At 36.3% G+C, this 17211-nt stretch overlaps 1 protein-coding gene across 1 annotated transcript in view; it reads right to left on the reverse strand.

The window, feature by feature from the left end:
- DNAL1 (dynein axonemal light chain 1) overlaps positions 1–17211 on the reverse strand; it is a 44811-nt gene that overhangs the window by 974 nt on the left and 26626 nt on the right. The window contains exons 5-7 of the mRNA XM_049611423.1: positions 14720–14775; positions 5144–5270; positions 4001–4141 (exon numbers count right to left, since the gene is read on the reverse strand). Coding sequence (XP_049467380.1) covers positions 4001–4141; positions 5144–5270; positions 14720–14775 — 324 coding nt within the window. The remainder of the gene's footprint in view (positions 1–4000; positions 4142–5143; positions 5271–14719; positions 14776–17211) is intronic.

A 17211-nucleotide genomic window follows, 5' to 3' on the forward strand; every position in this document is an offset into this window, starting at 1 on the left:
TAAACTGATCAGTTCATGGTCTACCAAACTCATCTTGCACACTCTTATCTCTGGATCCTTGGTCAAGGGTTCCTCCATTTTGGAATGCCCCCTACCAACTCTCCTTCCATCTAAATCCCACCCTTAATTAAAAACCAACTCCAGGGGCACCTGGGTGGCTCAGTTGCCTAAGTGTCCAACTTCAGCTCAGACGATGATCACACGGTTTGTGGGTTCGAGCCCCACGTAGGGCACTGTGCTGACAGTTCAGAGCCCGAAGCCTGTTTTGGATTCTGTGTCTCCCTCTCTCTGCCCCTCCCCTGCTCGCACTCTGTCTCTCTCTGTGTCTCAACAATAAATAAATGTTAAAAAAATTTTTTTTAAAAAAGAACCAACTCCAGTGCCTCTTCCTCTGTGATCCTTGCGAAATGAACATTTATGTTCTTTACAGTAGTGACTAGAGTTTCACCTCTCTGTACTCTGCACAGCATCTTTTCACAGGGGGAGAGTGCATAACATACAAAGTACACAGATTATGTAAGTGTACAGATGGATAAATATGTACAAAATGAACACATCTGGTAACCAGCACCCAGATTAGGTAGAGAACATTATTAGAAACCCCTCCCAAAACTTCCTCAAGCCCCCTTCCAGGCACTATCCCCCCACAAAAGGTATATTCTATCCTAATGTCTAACATCATAGGGTATTTGCCTGTTTTTGAAATTGATATGAATAGGATGGTGTAACATGCACTCTGTGTCTGGCTTCTTTTGCTCAACATTATGTTTGCGAGACTCATCTATATTGTGTGAAATTTGTAGTCCATTCATTCTCATTGCTGTTTAATATTACATTGTATGAATATGTCATAACTTATTCTATTGTTGATGGGCATTTGAGTTGTTTCCAATTTATAGCTATTAAAATAGCGCTGCTATGAACATTCTCATACATATCTTTGGGTTAACAGATATATCCTTTTATTTGGGGTCTGTAGCTAGGAGAAAAAGTGCTGGGTCATAATGGATATGTATGTAGACCTTTTACAGATAATGCCAGTTTTCCAAAGTGGTCATACCAAGTTACATTACTACCTGGCAGAGTCTGAGAGTTCTAGTTGCTCCACATCCCACCAATATTTGGTATTGTCTTTTTCATGTTAGCTTTTTTTTTTTTTTTAAGTAGGCTTCATGCCCAGCCACAAAGCCTAATGCAGGACCTGCACTCACGACCCTGAGATTAAGACCTGAGCTGAGACCAGGAGTCGGATGCTTCACCAACTGAGCCACCCTGGCACCCCCATTTTAGCTTTTTAAGATTCCCCAGTTTTGCTTATAAGCGACAGAAAAGAAGCAAAAGTAGGCAAGTTAGCAGCTGTAACCACCTCTGTCCTGGTATCCTCACTAGCAAGATGGTTCTTTTGGGGCTGTTCAGATTGGTCTGAGGTCAATGCTTGGTCCAAAAGGCTATAATATGGCTTGGTCTATTCAGGGTCTACGTAAGGGGTTATATTCCATGTTTAAGGGAAGGGTTTTACTTCCTGTGTGCAATGCTGAAAGAAGTAAGACAAATGACTTCAAATGGTTCTACAATCGAACCAAAAGTGAACATAGAAAAGCTGAAGTCCAAGACTCTAATGTTCCTACCCACTTTTTTCTATTATATTTTTTAATTGTGAAATATTCATTCATACAAATACAGTGTAAATAATTTAAGGAGTAACAAAGCCAATGATTCTATACCTACTACCAATTTAGAAAAGAGAGCATTACCAGTATTTTAGAAACCTGTTTGCCTCTTCCCAATTATTCCTATACCTCTCCATAAGAGATAATCTGCTGTCATTTTACCCCTAAATATGCATCCAGGGAAAAAAAAAAAAAAGAACATTCTGCATGATTCCATTAATACAAAACTCTAGAAAATTCAAACTAATCTATAGAGACAGAAAGCAACCACTAATTACCTTGGGAGGGATGATGGCAAGGAGCAGGAGGGAAGGATTACAAAGAGGCACAAGGATACTTTTTGGGGTGATGCATATGTTCATTATCTTTTTCTCCCCAGCTTTACTGAGATATGACTGAGATAGCATTGTGTAAGTTTAAGGTATAAACATGATGATTTGATATACATATATATTATGAAATGATTACCACAATGTTAATTAATACATCGATCACTTCACATATTTACTTGTGTGTGTGTGTGTGTGTGTGTGTGTGTGTGTGGTGAGAACTTTTAAGATCTACTCTCTTAGCAACTTTCAAGTTGCTATTAAGACAGTATTGTTAACTACAGTCACCATCATATGTTCACTATCTTAATTGTGGTGATGGTTTCAGAGGTGTCTATGTATATCAAAACATAACAAATATTTATCACTTTAAATATGTGCAATTAATTGTGTGTCAATTATACTTCAAGCAAGCTATTTTTTGGTGTAGGAAAGTAGATAGTTAAGAGCTTTTTACATCAATAATTCTCAACTGGAGGACAGGTGAGCACATACTTAGGGAGGCAATTGGAATCACCTATGAAACTTGTTCAAACTACAGAGACCTCTTCACTTTCTTCCTAGAGATTCTAATTTCTTTTTTTTATGTTTTATTTATTTTTGAGAGCAAGAGAGACAGAGCACGAGTTGGGGAGGGGCAGAGAGAGGGGGAGACACAGAATCCAAAACAGGCTCCAGGCTCTGAGCTGTCAGCACAGAGTCCGACACCGGGCTTGAACTCACAGACCGTGAGATCATGACCTGAGCCAAAGCCAGACGCTTAACCGACTGAGCCACCCAGGCTCCCCTCTCCCCAGAGATTCTAAACCATCCCTCCATAGGGTTGCAGTCCCATTTAAGAACAACCACTGCAGTAAGCTGGGGTGGATAAAAGAATTGTGTACTGAGGCTTTGAAAGAGTTGGTAAGAGAGAGATGGAGAGACAAAGAATAGGAAGGATAGAATGACAAGCAGCAGGGGTGGTGAAGAGAGAAGAGAAGGTTTGAGGGGCAAAGAAGCCTAAACCACAGACAACTAAGCCTTTTGTTTTGGATGTGAATATCAGTATGAGTATGGTGATGAAGAAAGTAGAGCAAATATGTGTGTGGTAAGTGACGATGACAATGATAATGATCATGTAGCTGGATATTACTTATTTGTTTCTTCTAAATATTTCCTTTCCCTTCTTCAGTCAGGTAGCCTAGTCAGCTCTATGGATCACTGCTTCAGGGGCAATGTGGAAAGCAGAAAAAGACCATCAGACTTACTAGTTTTTGTCTTTGAAAAGCCTAAGAAGATCACTGAGAAGACAATTTGTGAGCAGATGCAGAATGATGTGGAAAAGAAGGAGGGGGATAGGGATTCTCCTCAGATTAGAAAGGTTATTTCTCTGGGTTGGCAGAAAAGAGAGAAATCTGTAGGTACTGGAACATTTGGGATCCTAGTCTGCCTTCCTGATAGCACCACTAGGAGGAGGTAAGATCCTGAGAAGTCTGGGACTATTATCATTTCTAGTTTTTAGATACAAAAGAACAAGGTTTGGTGACATTCATTAACTAGCACAATGACAAAAGGCTACTAAGTGGTAGAATTGGAACTTGAACCTAGTCAGGGATATCTACTGACATTGACACCTATCTTAAATATTGGTTAACTAAAATTAGGTGTGGGGGGAGGGTATAGAGAGAAAACGACAATTTTGATGCAGCTGTGAAAAAGCAACTGCTTACCATTTATGTCTAATTATTCTGCAAAATAATACCCTTGTGACTTGAGAAAAGCCTGGCTTTCTTAAAAGTTTTTGGTCTAGGGATGATCTTACACCAGTCTAAATATCCCAGGAGTTTTTCATCTCACCCTGGCCCAAACTCAGACTATAAAATTTCCTATGGAATGAAATGGCTTTGGAGATGAGAGACAACCTATCTTTTTTTCAGTTGTGCTCCTTTTCATAATTCCACGTCACAAATTCAATTCTTATGCTTAGAAATCATTGCCCCAAGCTGGCTCAGGGTCACTCACCATCCAGCTTTTTCAGTTTGGGAACTCTCTTGGTTGCTTCTTCAATCCAGTTCCCCTCCGCAGAATGTTTCTCTTCCAAGGGATTGCCTACAAACACCAGGTCTTCCAGGCACGGCAGTTCGGCCAGCTTCACAAATTCAGCTATAAGTACAAAGAATACATTCCATATGAAAATGGCAAGTTTTCCTGTTATGATTTTTGGGATTGAGGGGTTGAACTCCAGTACCAGTAGCCCTCAGTTTGTGACTATTCAGAACAATTTATTTAAGATTTTGAAAGAAGTAATAAGGCAAGCTATCCCATATGAAGTCTTTCTCTGAAGACAACATGGAAAGGGAGGGAAAAAGAAGACATACTTCCTCAATCTTTATGCTAGGCTACAGGTGGGATAAGAAAAGGAAATGAGGTTCAGAATCACAAAGAACAAACTCTCCAGTGATAGGGCTTCTCTATGCCGTACAGTATGGGTTAAGCCAAACTGCTGTTGTCTTTACCCATTCCCTCATCTGTGAATTTTTTTTTTTTTTTAATTAAATAGGCTCCACACCCAACATGGGGCTTGAACTCATGAGCCCGAGATCAAGGATCACATGCTCTACTGACTGAACCAGCCAGACACCCCTAATCTTTGAATTCCTAATGAATTCACACCTCTAGTGAAGAACTCATTACAAAGTTCTATAGTTATTAGCTTATAAACTACTCTTTTCCACTAAGTTGTGAATTCCTTGAAAACAGAGACAGTATCTTATTCAATTATGTATGTTAAGAGCCTGGCATAGTTCATAACACTTAATAGGACTTTAGTAAATGCTGAATGAATAATATATTATAAAAAAGCAAAGTAATATAAATGGCAAATACACCTTCCACCCAAGATTATTAAATTAAACCTGATTCCTTTCAGCCTTTGGACAATAATTTAAATTTTTTTCATGATGAATAATAAGACCAGGATCTATTCAGTTATAATCATTCTAAGTAAATATTTAAATGTAAATTTCAAGCATTTAGCATAAATATAGGAACTCCTATAGCTATTTCCCTGTGTGCTTAGAAAGAAATGTCCCCATTTTGCATCTCATTCTGTTTATTTTCTACAATAGGAGGTAGAAGGTTAACAAAGAGCCAGCTTCGGCTTACCCCAGTCTTTCACCAGGTTATTAGACATGTAGAGAATCTTTAATTTCTTCATTACATGGATCCCTTTCAACTTCTCAATAAAATTGTAGGAGATCCACAGTTCTTCTAATGTGTCCCCTACTGCTTCCTGAAAAACAAAGCAATTTGGTTTATAAGCTTATTTTTAAACTTTTCCTTCTGTCCCCTTTCCTTATAAAAACAATGGCCTTCGAGAGAACCGAAACCCACCTGTTTACGGGCAGGAGAGCTGCAGGTTGCGTGGGAGTTTTTTCTCATAAAGAAAGGCAAATAGAACATTTTCTTCCTCTCTTCAAACTGATCTGAACTAAAATAGCTACTGAAATTACCAAAAGGGGAAACAATAGCACTATTTTATCACTTTTATTGAATGGCATAGATTTCAAATTATGTCCCTATACATTATATGGTTTGATCCTTATAACATTAAAGATAGGTAAAGCAGGTAATTTGATTTCTATTATAGAGAGATTAAAGGCATTTTCAAAGATCACAATGCTATCAAGTAATAGAGCTAAGTCTAAATTTCAGGGGTTTTGTTTCAATATTTATTATGGAAACTTTCAAACATAACAAGTTGAAAGAGTATTACAATATCTATAGCTATAGATATATAGCATATATCTATCTATATATGTTCTACCTAGATTCTACCATTAACATTTTACTATCCTTTTCCTATCACATATCTGTCCATCTATCCATCTGCTATCTATCAAGTCCTCTTATTTTTTTGATGTATAAAACTCAGTTTAAAACTCATAGTCTTGAGGTGCCTGGGTGGCTTAGTCAATTAAGCATCTGACTCTTAATTTTGGCTCAGGTCATGATCTCAGGGTTCATGAAACTGAGCCCCAAAGTCGGGCTGACAGTGACAGCATGGAGACTACCTGGGACTCTCTCCCCCCTCTATCTGCCCCTCCTCCACTCCCGCTTGCATTAGCAAGCTCTCTCTCTCAGAAATAAGCATGAAAAAAAAAACACCCATAGTTTTTTCCATTACAGTATAAAGATTGTATCATATTGGCTCTTAAATGCTGGATATGATCAATGGTGGTACAAAGATTCTTCCTTCTTTTTTAGACATAAGACATAATGAAATGATTATTTCTTTTTTTAAAAAACAAAAGAATGCTAGGCAGGATCAATTAGATGCTCTATCCCCTCTTAGTCTAAAGAATTTACCTATATCCACATGGTAACATCTAGAATGTGGGGCCTAGGTCTATGTGCTGGTAACTGTCCTTTCAAAGACCATAGAGAGAATAAGTGTACCGGGACAAAGAACCTTAATACATTTTCCATACTGGTGGAACCAGGGGAAGCTGAGAAGGGAGTGGCCTGAATTAGTCTGTGTGTCATTCCAACTCCCACAATTCATCATAGTTTCAACTTTCTGAATAAAAGAAACAATTTCAAAGTAAAAAAAAAAAAACAACAAACCTTTTATATCAGTCCATTCTAGCACTCATATATCAGAACTTAGTGATTTTATCAAACCCTCTCATCTACTATTCTGATATCTTCTCCCAAAGGATCTAATTAATATGTCCTATATAGCTTTCAGAAGAGGGGAATCAGGCATCAGATAATTTAAACTTTATTACATACATTTTCATCTCACTGCATCCCCATCCATTTCATGTGTCAAATTTAGAAAGTGTGAGGTAGCAGGGAAAATACTAATTAAACATGGATTAGAAGATTTAGACTCAATTCTGGGTCTGCTGCTTAGTGTTGTTTTACATGTATATATGGGGCTCTTGGTCAATTTCACCAATTCTCCAAATAGCCAATTTGCTGAATTTACTCTTTCACTGATTTACTGAAAAACTGTTTAACTACTTACAAATTATAGCAATTTGTTTTAGATAGGCTAGGATAAGATAAAACAGGATAGAAATTCCTTTAGATAGGATAACTTTTGAAGATGTCTGTGATGTTTTATTCATTCACCTGAGTACCAATTTAGTTTTAGTTTCATTTTTAGCCATTTGGATGTAGCTGTTTTGCCATTGCCAAATTGCAGTGCATTTGGGGACTTTCTTCACTTGGCAATATGACTTTGTGGAATGAGAATTTCTTATGTATACTAACTTACAAATGTACACATTTTGGATGTCCAGAGCGTAGTTCTTTCAATACATTTCAATCTCTTCCACGGTCTTTTGTACTTCCCTAAATGTAAGGATTCCCTAACCACTTTAATTAGATTACTATTTTTATGTGTTCTAATCACTTGAGAAGTGATTAGTGTCTAAAATATGAGGGGCACCTGGGTGGCTCAGTCGGTTAAGTGTCCAATTTCGGCTGAGGGCATAATCTCACAGTTCGTGAGTTCAAGTCCCACTCGGGCTCTGCACTGACAGTGCAGAGCCTGCTTGGGATTCTCTCTCTCTCTCTCTCTCTCTCTCTCTCTCTCTCTGCTCTTCTCCCACTTGCATGCTCTCTCTCTAAAAATAAATAAATAAACTAAAAAAAAAAAAATGAAACTGATTCTACCAAGATGGACCAACAAATCCAAAGCTGGGATGAAACAGCTGCAGTAAAATTAACACTAAATAAAACCTTAAAGAAAAAATTCAAAGGTGTTGAAACCATTCCAAGCAACACAATTTTTTATATATTTCTAAGAAGGTAATAAAGATAAGATTTTGGTGAAGCAATATGGTGACTATCAATCAGTAAAACCTGGCTAAGTTTGTGTAAATCAGTTCAGTGAAATCTGTCATTCAATAAATAATAAATTGGCCCTTTGGAGAACTGAACATTGAGTAAACCGACATTTAGCAAACTGGTCTGCTTCTGCATATGAACAAATCACTCCTCCTCCTAGTTTTTTACTCTGTAAAAGGAGGAGGTTGGCATATTGAGATACCATCTCACACTCATTAGGATGGCTACTATCAAGCAAACAAAAAATAACAAGTGTTGGCAAGGATATGAAAAAATTGGAACCCTTGTGCATTAGTGGTGGGGATGGGATGTAAAATGGTATAGCTGCTACAGAAAATTGGTGGTTCCTTCAAAAATTAAAAATATATGATCTAGCAATCCCACTTCTGGGCATATACCCAAAAGGATTGGAAGCAGAGTTTTGAAGAGAGATTTGAACACCCATGTTCACAGCAGCATTATTTACAACTGCCAAAAGGTGGAAACAACCAAAGTGATCACTGATGGAGGAAGAGATAAACAAGACATGGTATATACATTCAATAGAATATCATTCATCCTGAGAAAAGAAAAACGTTCTGATAAATGTTACAACATGAATGAACCTTGAGGACATTATGCTAAGTGAAATAAGTCAGTCACATGAAGACAAATGCCATATGACTCCATTTTCATGAGGTACTTATGGTAATCACATTCAGAGAGACAAAAAGTAGAATGGTGGTGCTAGAGCTGAGGGGATGGGACAAAGAAGTTATTGTTCAATGGGTACAGAGGTGCAGTTTTACCAGCTGAAGAGAGTTGTGGAGATGGACAGCAGTGATGGTTGTACCATGATACAATATACTTAATACCACGGAACTGTACTTAAAAATGGTTACCATGGTAAATTTTATGTTATGTATATTTTACCACAATAAAAAATAAAGGAACAAAAATGAGAAGGCTAGACAAGAAGTTCTCTAAGATCCCTTTCAGCTATTAAAGTTTAGGATTCTTTGAGGTCAACAAACCATTATGAATATTGAAAACAAAAAAAATAAAAAAGTGTCTGTTCTGTAAATAATATTACATTGGAGGTTATAAGAGTGGGAAAAGTTTAAGGGAGTGCTGTAAAACCTCCATTTTGGACCACATAAAATGATGATTATTGTTATTGTTTGCCTTTTGTATAAAGTAATGAATTCAGATATCATAATGTTGCTGAAAGTCTTTAGGAAGATCTGATTCACAAACAGTTAAGAAATGTTTGTAGGCAGCTGATTATAAGTATACAAAAACAAATAGATTTTATATTGTAAACAGGAAGTCATTAGAGAGAAATTATTTCATTCATCATAGCAACAAAAACTATAAATTACTTAGGAATACATTTTTATAAGAAGTGTACAGGCCTTACAGGAATTGAAACTATAAAATTCTACTTAAAGTTTAGACATAAAAAATCTGAATAAATCTGCCTGTAAGGGAAAACTCATTATTATAAAGACCTCAATTTTCTCCAAATCAATCTATAAATTCAGTGGAATTATAAGACTTCCAGTGGAAATTTATTTTTATGAACTTGATAAACTGATTTTCAAGTTTCTTTTGAAGAGTAAATGTCCAAGAAAAGCCAACAAACATTTTGAATAAGAAAAGAGGACTTATCTAAATAGATATCAAAACATATTATAGAGCTAAAGAAAATTAAATAATGTGGCATTATATTGGAGATGGAATATACAGGTAAAATAACAAATAAAAACTTGACCATCCAGGAACCCACCCATGCATACACAGAGTTTAGTAGGTGGCGTTTACAGTGGGAAAAGATTTTTCAATATATGGCTAACCATTTGAAGGAAAAAAATAAGGTTTGATACCTGCCTCATGCAACATATAAAAATAAACTCCAGATGGACTAAAGATAACAAGCTTAAAAATTTACATGTAAAAAAACTATAGAAGTATTAGAAGATGACTATTTTTATAATCTAGAAGTGAAGATCTTCTATGAAAGATACAAAACATAGAAGTCATAAAGGTTTTACAAATAAATTTGACAAATTTTAAAACTCCATTTGGGGGCACCTGGGTGGCTCAGTTGGTTAAGCTTCCAACTTCAGTTCAGGTCAAGATCTTCCGGTTTGTGAGGTCAAGATCTCGCAGTTTGTGAGTTCAAGCCCCGCATCAGGCTCTGTGCTGATAGCTCAGAGCCTGGAGCCTGCTTTGGATTCTGTGTCTCCCTCTCTCTCTGCCCCTCTCCTGCTTTTACTCTGTTTATCTCTCTCTCTCAAAAATAAACAAACATTAAAACCCCATTTGGCAACTATGAATAAAGTAAAAAGACAAGTGACAAAGAGAAAATACATTTAATAATTCTGAAAACTGGGGCACCTGGCTGGCTCAGTCAGTGGAGTGTGCGACTCTTGATCTCAGGGTTGTGAGTTCGAGCCCCATGGTGGGTGTAGAGATTATTTAAAAATAAAATCTTTAAAGGAAAATAAATTCTGAAAGCTATTGCATTAAATTACAGTGTGAAATCTGAAATCAGATTGCCTAGATTTGACTATGTTGGCTAAGTCTTCCATCTCTTCCATCATCTTTTTTGTTTATTTATCTGTTCATCCATAGATGGGCATTTGGATTGCTACAATCTTTTGGCTATTGTGAATAATGCTGTTATAAACATGGGTAAACAAGTATTTTGTTTGTATATTAGGGGGGAATCACTAGTGTGGTTATTTTTTTTAAGTAAAGAATAACATAAGATAACAACAACAACAAAAACCCAAACAGTACAAACAAGCATAAAAAGAAAAGTCTTCCTCGCCCCACACCCCCTTCCTTTCTTCAGAGGTAACAGCTATCACCACAAATATTCTATGTGTATATATATACATATACATATGTATACATGTATATATGTGTGTGTGTGTGTGTGTGTATATACACACACACACAATTATATACTTTGCTTTTTTTTTTCACTTAACAACATACCTTGCAAATTATTCCATCCAGCATGTATAGGTAAGTCCTACCTCATTTTTCCTCTTGATATATTTTATTTATTTATTTATATTTATTTATTTAGCTATTCTACAATTGATATACCCCAAGATTGTTGACGTTTTTTTATACAAGCTTTGTTGCAATGAACATACTTGGTCCAACATCTTTGCTCATGTATGTGAGGATGAAAAAGTCCTAGATATAGAATAGTTGGGACAAAGTAAATACACATTGAAGACTGTGATAGCTATTGACAAACTTCTGGTCTCAGCAACAATATTTAAAAGTGCCTGTTCACTATACTTGGGCACTTTAGATAACTGCCTGAGCCCGAGTGTCTTTATTCTGAACTGAGGATTTTTTTTAATCTTTAAATGAGGACATTATATACTTGTGAATTTCAAATGAAATAATGCATGTAAAGAGTCTGTTACATAGCTAATAAATGTTAACAACAGCAATAATAGTAATAATATTCTCAACAATGGATAATTATTAGGAATATTGATAGTGCCTAGAATGCAATAAGAAAAAATAAAGCCAATAGAAAAATGAGTAATAACTATGTTTGGTCAATTACCAAAAGAGGAAACATATAACAAATATATAGGAGGACATTCAAGGTCACAACTAACTGAAGAAACAGATTAAAACAACACAATACTCCATTTTTGCCTATCATATTGGCAAATATTAAAAATATGGATTGGGGCACCTGGGTGGCTCAGTTGGTTAAGTGTCTGACTTTGGCTCGGGTCATGATCTCGCAGTTTGTGAGTTCGAGCCCTGCGTCAGGCTCTGTGCTGACAGCTCGAAGCCTGGAGCCTGCTTGGGATTCTGTGCCTCCGTCTCTCTCTCTCTGTCCCTCCCCCACTCACACTCTGATTCTCTCCCTCTCTCAAAAATAAATACACACTAAAAAAATGGAAACATATATGGATTAAAGGGGCACCTGAGTGACTTAGTCAGTTGAGCATCCAACTCTTGCTTTCAGCTCAGGTCATGATCCTAGGGTTGTGGGATCCAGCCCCACGGTGGGCTCTGCGCTGAGCATGGAGCCTACTTGGGATTCTCTCTCTCTTTCTTTGTCTCCCACTCCCCATCTCCCCCACTCTCTCTCTCTCTCCCCAAAAAAGAAATTTAAAAATATGGATTAAAAAATATGGATAAATGGATATTGAGGGTGGAGGGAATAATCCTCATCCATATACCATAGATGGAAGTATACCATAGATGGAAGAAACTAGAATTAGCATTGTGAGAGCAATTTGAGGCACCCATCACAAATTTAAATGCACACAAATATCCTCACCATTTCTATTTTTAGCAATCTAGCCTCTATCAACATTCAAATAACTATTGAAGGTTATATGTGTGAAGATGTTCATTGCAACATGATTTGTAACAGCAAAAAAAAGAGAGAGAGGCACACCTTCCGCAAGAAAATAATCTAAATGCTCAGCAGTATAGGAATAGTTAAATACATTGTTATATAAAAAAGAATGCATTAAATTTGCATGTTTTGACATGGGAGGATATTTATGATATGCTACTGAATGAAAAAGCAGAAAAAATATGGCCTGTGTATTATCAGTGCAAACATATATAACATATATATACATACATACACATGCACACAGATATCTATAGGTAAAAAGAGGAAAGACTTTCACAGTGTATTGCATATATTTATGAATTGCTTGACTTGTTTTTTATAATTAACATATATTACGCTTAGAATTAATAGTTTTTGTAATTAGTAATATATTGAGTCACTCAGTATATTATTTACAGAGTGCCTATTACATATATCAAGCACTAATGTATATGTTCATGAACAAAACTAAGGTACTCATTAGGATTTGTGTGTGTGTATTTGTGTGTGTGTGTGTGTGCGTGTGACATGACAGAAAGAGACAAAGACAGAAAACAAATAAATGAGAATTTCAGATAGTAATAAGAAAGTTGAAAAAAATTATAAGCGGTAAGAGTTTTTGCCCAGAGGGCTACTTTAGATATATGGCAGCTGGAAGTGACATCTAAGCTGAAGTGTGAAGGTTAAGAAGGAGTCAGTAACGTAGAAGTCCAAGGTAATAGAGTTTTTAAGGCAAAAGAAATGGGAAGTAGAAAGGTCCTTCAGGTGGGAACGGACCTGGCATGCTCAAGGAGGAGAAAGACCAGTGGCTAGAGATTACCAACTAGGAAGAAGAGTAACATGGAATAACATCTGAAAGGAAGGCAGAGGCCAGATCATATACACAAATGGGCTTGCAATGTATCCTGTCAGTTTTCCTAAGTAGTTTTAAATAGACCCTTTCCCTTCAATTTAACATTCCATGTTTCAGGCAGCTGAACACTGCCTCCTATTTGGCTATTACAGCTGCCTCTGTAATGAGGGGGTGGCTATTTCAGCCTGTGTGGTTTGGGAGGTTACTGTTGAGAAGCACTGCAGTTTCAACCCCACTGGTTCTTGGGAAGCACAAGCTAGGCTTACTGGGGGTGGGGCTGGGAGTGGGGAGAAGGCCAGAGTCATAAAAACATTGGGAATGTTTATAAAATTATTTAACAATATACACTTTTTAAAAAATTATTATCTGTTTGGGAACAAATACAAGAAAAAGACATTAGCTTTGTCATTCCCAAAACTGCCTAATTTTACAATATTGTTTCATCTCAACTTCTCTGCAAGGAAATTCAAATGGCCAAAAAATTCCCTGTCAAAAACTTAAAAAATTTTTAAATGCCCAAGTTTGATAAGGGGAAATGGGAACCCTCATACATTACTGGTAGGAATATAAACTGTTAAAACTTCCCAAAGGGTAACTTGGTAATATGCCACAAAAGCCTTAAAAGAAATTCATACCTTTTGACCCAGCAATTCCATTTCAAGGAATTTATCCAAGGAATTATTCATAGATGTGTGCAATAATATAGCTAAAAGGAGATTCATAATAGCATTGATTATAATAACTCCAAACTGGAAATAAATAATGAGTAATAAGTAACTGATTTAAAAAATTATGGTATATCAGTAAAACAGAATATTATGCTATCATAAAAAAAGGGGTACAGTTGAAAATTATTTTAAAAACTTAAGTTACATCCTCTGATCAAAAACCTCCAGTGGCTTTGTAAGCCATTTGGAAAAAAAAATCTAAAATCTTATCATTACCTGTAAGACCCAATGTAGCCTCATTCCTGGCTCCCTTTCCAAGCTCACTGAGGGCAATTCCCTACCCTCATTCAACTCTTCTGCTCTAATTCAAGCATCTGGAGCAGCTTCAGTTTCAGGACATTTGCACTTGTCCCACTTCAGTCCAGAGTACCTGTCCCTTGGTCAGCCCTATAGCTTTTTTCCTCATTTCCTGTCAATCTATGTTCTCGTATATGCCTTGCTTTTCTTCATTGCATTTATCACCAACTGTATTATACAATGTATTGCATATGCATTATACAAATATTTTCTAGACTGTCTACTTCTACTGTAATCGAAGTTCTAGGAGAGCAAGGACTTCATTACCTATTCTTCTGTATCCCTAATGCCTAGAACAGTGCCTGGCTTAAAGTAGGCATTCAGGAAATATATTGAATGATTTTGTTAAAGGAATGAATGACATGAAAAAAATGATTTTTACATATTAAGTAAAAAAAGAGAGCAAAACAATATGTATAGTATGATTTCATTTTCTACATACCCATCAAAGAATAGAAAAAAGACAAGAAAGATATCAATCAAAATGTTAACAATATTTACACTGTCAGTGGCTTATAGGTACTTTTTATAGTTGCTTTTTGATTTTGCAAAGTTTCTGCAATGAACAAATATTACTTGTATATTAAGGGGAAAAGTGCATGCTTTTTTTAAAGAAATAAATAACAACCTACCAGTCCATTTAAGTTCTTTATGTTGTTTCTTCCTAAAGACAATATTCTCAAGTTTTCTGTAGTAGGGAAAAAAAACAATTTTTGTTTATGAGAATCACGTTACAACTGTTGTAAATCTAATAAAATAAAGTGTTAATAACTTTTATATAATAAATATACTGATCTAATGAGTTAGAAAGGCTGTATTAATAAAGTGGTGATCAAGTAGGAAATAACATTGACCTATAATCTAAGGTAAACACTATAATTTCACATCATGGCAATATTAAATTTACAAATGGTTAGCTATTTGGAACACATGGTCTTAAATTGCTGGCAAGTGGGGCGCCTGGGTGGTACAGTCGGTTGAGCATCCGACTTCGGCTCAGGTCATGATCTCTCGATTGGTGAATTCGAACCCTGCATCGGGCTCTGTGCTGACAGCTCAGAGCCTGGAGCCTGCTTCAGATTCTGTGTCTTCCTCTCTCTCTGCCCCTCCCCTGCTCACACTCTGTCTCTTTCTCTCAAAAATAAATAAACATTAAAAAAATTAACATAAATAAATAAATAAATAGCTGGCTAGTATAAATATTATAGGGATAAAATAAGACTAAAGAATATTTTAACTTCATCTTTTTTTAAGTTTATTTATTTATTTTTGAGAGAGAGAGAGAGCACAAGTGGGGGAAGAACAGAGACAGAGGAAGAGAGAATCCCAAGCAGGTTCCACACTGTCACCTTAGAGCCTGATGCAGAGCTCGAACTCATGAACTGTGAAATCATGACCTGAGCCAAAATCAAGAGTCTGACTCAACCGACTGAATCACGTAGGTGCCCCACGAAGCTCTGAACTTAAAATTTGTGAAGCATATATATAATTCAAATCTACTATAGTATGAAGACTCACGCTAGAAAATAGGAACATATTTATGCATAGCACACCTCACTCCCTCACTCCAAAAAGGATTAAAAGTGAAATCAGGGGTGCCTGGGTGGCTCAGTTGGTTAAACAACTGTTCATGAGTTCAAGCCCTGCATTGGGCTTTAGGCTGCCAGTACACAGCCTGCTTCAGAGTCTCTGTCCTCCTCTCTCCCTGCCCCTCCCCTGCTCACATGTGCTCTCTCTCTCTCAAAAAATAAATTTTCTTTTAAAGTGAAATAAAATGAATTAGTATTTTAAAAATCTTTTGCTTTCAATCTTTTAAAAAATTAGGTTGTGATTTGGTTTAAAAATGCTCATTTGTATTTTTTAAAAGGTTGGTTCTATTTATGTATCTATAAGCTATTTCTGGAAGAAAAAAAGAAAGTAGAAACAGTGGTTGCTTTAGGGAACTGAGAGTCTATGTTCAGAGGAAAATTTATTTTCCACTGTACCCTTTTTTGAACTGTTTGCATAAAACCATGTGCATGTATTATTTTTGAAAATTAAAAAAAAAAGATTCTAGCAAAGCACAGGAAACCTCATTTCTGTTCTAAAAAACTGCTGATTACTTATGCATAAGTTATACATTTAGTTTTCACAACTTAACCTTCTATAACTATGTTATCCAATATGGTAGTTACTACCCATGTGTGGCTATTTAATTTAAATTAATTAAAATTAAATACAATTTAAAGTTCAGTTTCTCAATCATACTAGCCACATTTCAGGAGCTTAATAGCTGTATGTGGCTGGTGGCAACTCTATTGGGACAGTGCAGACAGCTCTATTGGACTGTACTGTTCTATGACATCCATAATTCAATGGTTAAGAACAAAAATTCAATTAACTGAGTTCCAATCCCAACTCTCTAGGGAAGCAACCAAACTTCTTTGAATCACAGTTTCATTATACGTAAAATGAGGAAATATAATATCTGACTTGTAAGAATATCAAGATTAAATGAGATTAATTGTCTAAAATATTCAACATAATGCTTAATCCATGTACGTACACAATAAATATGTGTGTGTGTGTGTGTGTGTGTGTGTGTGAGATCAGACATATATGGCTATATAAACTTTGTTTTAATTTATTCAATTTAATTATTTTATTTTTTTAAACAACGGAATTTTTGTAATGTTTACTTATTTTTAGAGAGAGAGAGTGCGTGCACGTGGGCAAGCAGGGGTGGGGCAGGGATAGAGGAGAGGGGCAGAGATAGAGGGAGAGAGAGAATCCCAAGCAGGCTCTGGGCTGTCAGCACAGAGCCCAACACAGGGCTCAAACCCACAAACCGCAAGACCATGACCTCAACCGAAATCAAGAGTTGGACGCTCAACTGACTGAGCTACCCAGGCACCCCTAATGAATTATTTCAAATTCTGTTATGAGAAACACTTAACTTTCAGGACAAAGTATTTTGTGAGTGATCTAATTCATGCAAAATGTTTTAACTGTTGAAACAAGTCCCCTGGTTATGGACTGAATTGTGTCCCCTGACTCCAAAATTCATATGTTGTAGTCCTAACACTCAGTTCCTTAGAATGTGACTGTATTTAAAGATAGGGAATTTAAAGAGTGAATTAAAGTA

This window comes from Panthera uncia, assembly GCF_023721935.1.
Source record: "Panthera uncia isolate 11264 chromosome B3 unlocalized genomic scaffold, Puncia_PCG_1.0 HiC_scaffold_1, whole genome shotgun sequence".
Lineage (NCBI taxonomy): Eukaryota > Metazoa > Chordata > Mammalia > Carnivora > Felidae > Panthera > Panthera uncia.